This window comes from Mesocricetus auratus, unplaced genomic scaffold (genome assembly GCF_017639785.1).
Source record: "Mesocricetus auratus isolate SY011 unplaced genomic scaffold, BCM_Maur_2.0 Super-Scaffold_100003, whole genome shotgun sequence".
Lineage (NCBI taxonomy): Eukaryota > Metazoa > Chordata > Mammalia > Rodentia > Cricetidae > Mesocricetus > Mesocricetus auratus.
The window spans coordinates 49,546,157-49,553,096 of NW_024429188.1; the positions used below are offsets into that span (position 1 = coordinate 49,546,157).

Below are 6,940 nucleotides of genomic sequence, written 5' to 3' on the forward strand. Positions count from 1 at the left end.
ATGTGGGAGATGGGAATTGAAACTGGGTCCTCTGCAAGAATGTATTACCTGATGAATCATCTCTCCAGCCTCCAAATCCTATTTTTTGTTAACATAGTTGGTACCTAAACTCTAGTACAGGAGAATGTGGTGGTCTGAGACTGATAACCCAACGTCAAGACTTGAAAGATCCTTACATTAAAGATAAATCAAAATAAACCTCCATCCTATCCCAAACTAGGGAATCAATGAGTATCTCAAATTGTTTCTTTGAGAAAAGATGAAAGAAAAAGGAAAATGAAAAGCAATCCTTGACATCAAGAAACTGGCTTCATTCACACAGATAGGCCCTGTTACTCTCTTGTTGTACATAACTCATTTTGTATAATAACAACCTCACACAAGGTTACTTGGGGAGTGTAATAAAATGTGACAAAGCTAGGCCACTTAATTTACAGAATATACTATATGCTCCTTAATATCAAATACCCCCATACAGATGCTAAAATGTGTGCATTATTTTTTGCAGTGTGTGTGTGTGTGTGTGTGTGTGTGAATGTGTATGTGTATGTATGTGTATACCTGTGGAGATTAGATCACCACTTGGAAGAGTTCATTATCTCCTTGCTTGTGTGATGTCTGAGGATCAAACTCAGATCATTAGGCTCAGTGGCAAGTGCCTTTTCCTGCTGTGCAATCTTGCCATCCAGGATTCAACTGCCTTACCAGATACAGCTTTATTATTTTTGTACTCTTCCCAGATACAACATGACTAAGATTTATTGAGATATAACCAATAAATAGTTCCAATTTTTGCCAGTGTCCAATCTACAGCAGCCCCCTATATCCTTAAATATGCCACCAAGGCACACAAAGACCAAAGTCTGCATTGTGTTCTAACAATTATGGATCCATTTTATGGTCCTCTGTGATGTGTGTTATCTTTCTCCGCAATGACTGAAAGGGGCTTGATGACCCCTATGTGCATTCCTTGCATACATTTGACAGAAGGCACTGGCACGAAAGTTATAGCAATGGGGTCCTGGCCTGCTACCAATGGGGCCTTAATTGCCTGCTTATCTGGTTAAATAAAAAAGAAACACATTTACCATTCTAGCTCATGGAGACAGCAGAAAAAGGCCACAGGAAGATGCAATATGCGAGGCATTTTCTGCAAAACGGCAGGAGAGAGTCACCCATGTTCCTGATACTTGTGTATTTATTTTTGCAACAGTGCCTCACATAGTCCAAGCTGGTATTAAACACCATATATAGCTGAAGCTGGCCTTGAACTCTTGATCCTCCTGCTTCCACCTCCCAAGTGTTGGGATTACAGGTGTGCATCACCACCCCCAGCTTTAAAAATGTTTTATATGTTCCTGATTTGTTAGTGTGTAGTAATAGTGACACAATAAAAAGAACCAATATTTGTGGGATGAATTTGGGAGTATTAGTAAATTTCAAAGGTCAGTATTAATCATGGTGAAAGTGTACAGTTTTCTGTATTTATAAAATGCACATTGGCAGAATCCTTTGTTTCTTTATAGTAATGGGTTGTCTGTCTCCCTGCATATTTCCACTTACTGCAGTTCCAAAGAAAATCACCAGAACATCTATATATATCGGGGAGAAGAACTTGACTTTGAAGGTCCTGCTTGGAATGGAATAGAAAGGGCACGGCTCATATTTTCTTCCCCAGTTTAATCAGGCAGAAGTAAGAAAAGTAAGCATGCTAGAGACTTACCTCTTTGGGCCAGAGTCTGAAGGAGGAGGCATGCTCAATAGTGGGCAGTGGAAGAATAAGTCATACCAAAGCTTTTGTTGCACTTGAGTTATAATTCAGTGAAATCATGAAACATTTGAGATGGAAGTGTGGGTAGGCAGCAATACTAAAACCTATTTAGCATTTCCTCACCACTCACAGCTTCTATGTGTCATAGAAGTGACCAAGAAGGTCCCTTATTATACCTATGGGGATAAATATCATTCTTCATAAAGTTTATCAAAGGGAGAAGTCAAACATCTGGGTTTCCCCAAGGGACAAAGGCAAATTCAGCTCTGGACAATCTAACTAGCTGTATCCCAGGCAGTGCTTCCTTCCAGTGTCATAAAGTAATATATACTGTAGAAGGATCAGTAAGAAATTTACAGTGTAGACTAGCATTTAGCAACCTGTCATTTATAAAAAGTATTTACATTATTAAATAACAATGAATTTACTAGATTGATTAAAATTAAGGTTTTTGTGTTCCTGAAACCTAATCTGGAAATTAAAATTAGATCAGTTATAAATAACTTTAGAATATTCATGTTGGAAAGTGTTAGTAAATTTGCATGCATGTATAAACAAAAATAACTGTAGAAAATAAATATTAACAGTGTGCCTTTGGTGAAGTAAGAATATGGCTTTTGATTTTAATGAATATATATTTTCAATATTTTGTATGCTTCCTCCAGTGGACATACTGCCTTTATAATGAAAATGTTCAATTTTTCCAATATTTTTATTTAAATTAGAAACATGCTTGCTTCACATGTCAATCCCAGCTCCCTCTCCCTCCCCTCCTCCCCTGCCCCTGCGCCAGTGCCCCTAGTCCCCACACCATTCCCCAGGGAGGGTGAGGCCCTCCACAGGGGATCTCCAGAGTCTGTCATTTCATCCAGGTCAGGAGCTAAGCCCTCCCCCATGTGTTCAGGCTGAGAGAGCATCCCTCCATGTGGAATGGGCCCCCAAAGTTCATTTGTACACCATGATAAACACTACGCAAGGCCCCAGAGATTGCAGAGGCCTCTTCACTAACACCCACATTCAGGGAGTTTGGATCAGTCCTACTCTGGCCTCTCAGCCATCAGTCTGGGGTCCAAGAGCTCCCCCCTGTCAGGTCAGCTGTCTCTGTGGGTTACACCAGCCTGGTCTTGACCCCTTGCCTCATCACTCCTCCCTCTCTGCAACTGGGTTCCAGAAGTTCAATTCAGTGTTTAGCTGTGGGTATCTGCCTCTGCTTCCTTCAGTCACTGGATGAATGTTCTAGGAGACATAAAATGTTCAATTTTTAAAGCAGGAAACACCATGACATTTTTATTCATTTTATTTGTCAGTGGAGGAACAGAATATGAAATATATTTTCAGAAATGATGAAGTGTCCACTTCAATGAATGATTCAATATACTATAAAATAAAACTATACATTGTAGTCACAATTTGCACAATTACACAGAACAATATTTGCAACTTTTGAAAATACTGTAACTCACACTTCAATGATAAACGGTAATTTCAATACAACTGAGTTTTAATATTTATCACAGTTATATGCAATACACGAGCCTGTGCACAAGCTATTATCAATAATAAATGTGATTTGGCCTGAAATTCTCAACCATATGCAGGCCTCTTAGGCATTCAAGCTTTAAATTCTACTGTATACTGCAAAAAGAAGCAGGCACAATAAAATTAAGCCCATTGGTTAAAGCACTAAGAATACAAGGGACAAAATAGCAAACCACTCTTAAGTGGGTTTCCAATATTTTCTTTGTAAACAAATAGCCTCAGTTAGCACTTATAATAATATTCACAGCCACAGATTGATAGCTACATGGCACAAGGACTTCAGGAGAATTATACTACATAATATATTAATGTCTTTAATCATTTACCACAGTCTACATGTTTTGAAAACATCATACCACTACAATGCAAGGTCAGATTAATTAGTATTTGAATTTTTAAACTGGCATGACAGGAAAAATACAGAGCACAAGACTATAATTAACTGCTGATGTCTTCAGTAACTGCATTTCAGAAGCATCTACTCTGCTTTAGCGATCAATATCTTCTACTAATGCCTCAAGATTTTTGCAACAGGCTTTAACCTCCTCAATTGCAGCCATCCAATCGTCATAAATAATTTTGTCATAAATTTCATCATTAACTTCCCTAACTACACCCTCCTGCTGAGATTCAAGTGCATCACCTGAGAAAAATAACACTGATCTTGGAATTATGTAAGTACGTAAATTATGACCAAGCAAAAAATCATCATTTTCATCCCCTCCATTCAAGTTGATTCCATGAGGAGAGAAGAAATTAAAGAAAGAGTCCTTAGGAAAATCTTCAGTCACGGTTCGGACTGTTCCCCAGATGCGATGTCTTTGCTTCTTCTTGATGGTCCTCAAAGTGACATTCTTTCCTTCATTCCAATCTATGTCGCAGCCGGTGGCATACTCAATGGCAGTTCCCCTATAGGGGTGGGGATCATAGCACGCAAGCTTTGATTTCAGCACATAAGTCTTTGTCAACAGCTCGTTTTTGAAATATTCATTGGGTTTGAAGTGGAATTCGAGTGTGAAGCTGAGAGGCTCACCGGGATCCGAAAGCTTCACTTTAATATCTGTCAGCAGCTTCAGAATAGGCTCGTCATACTTCTTAATCAAAGGAGTGAGTGCTTCAACGTTTTTTAAAACAGTCAACCAAAAGTCCGGAATTCCCTTAGGATCCTCTTCGTTATTCTCTTCTCCTCCGGTGGCCCCAGTGCTGTTATCTTCCTCTTCCTCCTCCTCGTCATCGTCATCATAATCATAATAACAGTCCTCATAGCCGTCATCTTCATCGACATATTCATGCACCATGCCCTCTTCATTGCCGTTAGTCTCTTCCTCCTCATCCATTTCCTCCTCAAAATAGTCCTCACAGTCTGATTTATATTCACATTCCTCCTCTGTGGGTTCATAGACTGCATTGATGATCTGACGTCTTTTTTCCAGCAAGGGTTGATACATTTCAGCAAACTTCCTTTCAATGTCATGAAATTCCCTCAGGAATTTGGATTCCAAATGGGCAGCTCTTGTTTGAAGCTTTTTAAGAGCTAACACTCGGTACTTAACTTTCACGGGGAGACTTTCAACAAAATCGGTATCTAAAAGATAACCGATGAGTCCTTTTGGACGATCTGAGTCTGAGTCCTCATTAGCATCCCCGCTTTTCCCTGCATCTTCCCCGGGCCCTGCAGCAGCTTCTTCACCTTTTCCCTCTTCTCCGTCTCCAGCAGCAGGCGCGGATTCTTCACCGCGTTCCCCGCCATCTACAGACTCAGCAGAGGCACCTTCACTGCGGTCCTGGCATTCCCCGGGCCCCTCCGCCATTACCTGGCTACCAAGCTCTTCTAGGTTGGATTCAGACAGTTCCTTATGATCGGCTGACTCGGCCATTGTTATCGCCAAAAGATCGCCTGCGCTTATGGTGGCTAAGCCCGCAGATCAGGAGACCTGACCTGTGCAGGAAGACTCACCAATATAGCAGATGCGGTGATCGGGCAGAGATGGACCAAGAGGCGGCGGCCGGACTGCTGGAGTGATCACAAGCAGCGAGCAGTGGGGATAAAAGGTGATGCTGAAGCTGGGATAACAGGATTGAAGCCGCTCTGGGTGGAGACGCAGGGACGCCTATGGCTGCTGCGATGGGTCCTGAAGAAGCGGAGAAGAGACTGCAGAGAGCCGCAGTGGGCAGACCTCCGCAAGTAGTCTCTTCAGCCACGCAGGGGCGGAGGGGATGGGGGGGGCGGGACCTGGTGCCGCAGTATGATTACGCAGATGTCTAGGCTTTTTTTTTTCAAGTGGATGCAGTTTGCTGCGTCACCCCTTCCCTCCCACGACTCTTCTCTAATCTCATTTGCCAGGCTGTAGTGATTGACAATTCCTGAGCCAGTAAATTAGTAGATGAATCAAGTTTTCAACTCCACTTGCCTTGCCAGGCTCTCTAATATGGCTGATTCGTCCACCTATGGTTCATCTTCCATCCTATACCCTGTGGAATTTTGTAGAAATGCAGTTATCATTCATTCAGTTTGCAACTGATATTATATTTTCATAATTTAAAAAAACATGGAAATATTGACTACAGCATCAGGGAATGCAAAAAATGGGGAAAGGCATCTACTCATCTTTAGTCTGTTCCTTTGGTTATAACCTGAGGCTCTGGGGAAGAGAGGAAGGTATTGGAGAACCTGTGAGGTTTAAAAAAAAATACCAAAAATGAGCATTGGCAACCTTCAGGTGATGTAACTGACAGTGTATTAAATATTCTGTATCCTGGTTTTCTGTATTTTTACAGCCTGTATGATTTTAAATTGGAAAATTTTCATAACATTTCCTAATGAGGAAGGAATGACAGATGAGTAAAGGCAAAATGCTCTCTCTCTCTCTCTCTCTCTCTCTCTCTCTCTCTCTCTCTCTCTCTCTCTCTCTCTCTCTGTGTGTGTGTGTGTGTGTGTGTGTGTGTGTGAAAACCTGTGTAGAAGAGCTAGATATTTGACTAGTGAGCACAGCACACAGCAGAACAAAAACCCCTGTCAATCCTAAACTGATTTTTCACTTCTTTTGTGATGTTGCCTCAGCCTGTAATCACAGTACAGGGAAGGAAAATAAGATGTTAAGGGTCAGTCTCCACAGATAGCAGTTCTAGGTCAGCTTGGGCTACATGAGACTCAGCCATACACACACGTACAGGCCCCCCCACACACAGCCAAAACCAAAACAAAAGTCATTAGGAATTTTATGAAGAAAAGCTACATGTAAAGTACTCTTTGTTTTTGAAAACACAGAATTTGCTTTACATTTTGAAGTTTATTGGAAATAATACAAATCTCAGCACTAAAGAGATGGTTAAACATATCATATCCATACAATAGAATATATGCAGTGAGTTCAAATTTCCTCTAGGTAGGGACCAGTATGATGGCTCAGTGAGTGGCGGTGCTTGGTGCACAAGCCCTACAAACTGAGTTTGATTCCTGAAGTCATGCGAATGTTAAAGGAGAGAACTGGTTCCATATAGTCTCTCCTGGCCTCCATACATGTTCCTTGGAACTCACCCTGATGACACCAACCCAATAATAAATACAATTTTCAAAAATTGTTTTAAAAGATGATTGGCATCATTAATTATTGAAGCACAAGTCAAAAC

At 41.1% G+C, this 6,940-nt stretch overlaps 1 protein-coding gene across 1 annotated transcript; it reads right to left on the minus strand.

Annotated features, from left to right (window-relative positions):
- Positions 1-3,050: 3,050 nt before the first annotated feature.
- Nap1l2 (nucleosome assembly protein 1 like 2) lies at positions 3,051-5,531 on the minus strand. Its single transcript, XM_005087799.4, has one exon. It carries the CDS (start codon positions 5,185-5,187, stop codon positions 3,799-3,801), a length of 1,389 nt encoding a protein of 462 aa, XP_005087856.1. The 5' UTR covers positions 5,188-5,531; the 3' UTR covers positions 3,051-3,798.
- Positions 5,532-6,940: the final 1,409 nt, after the last annotated feature.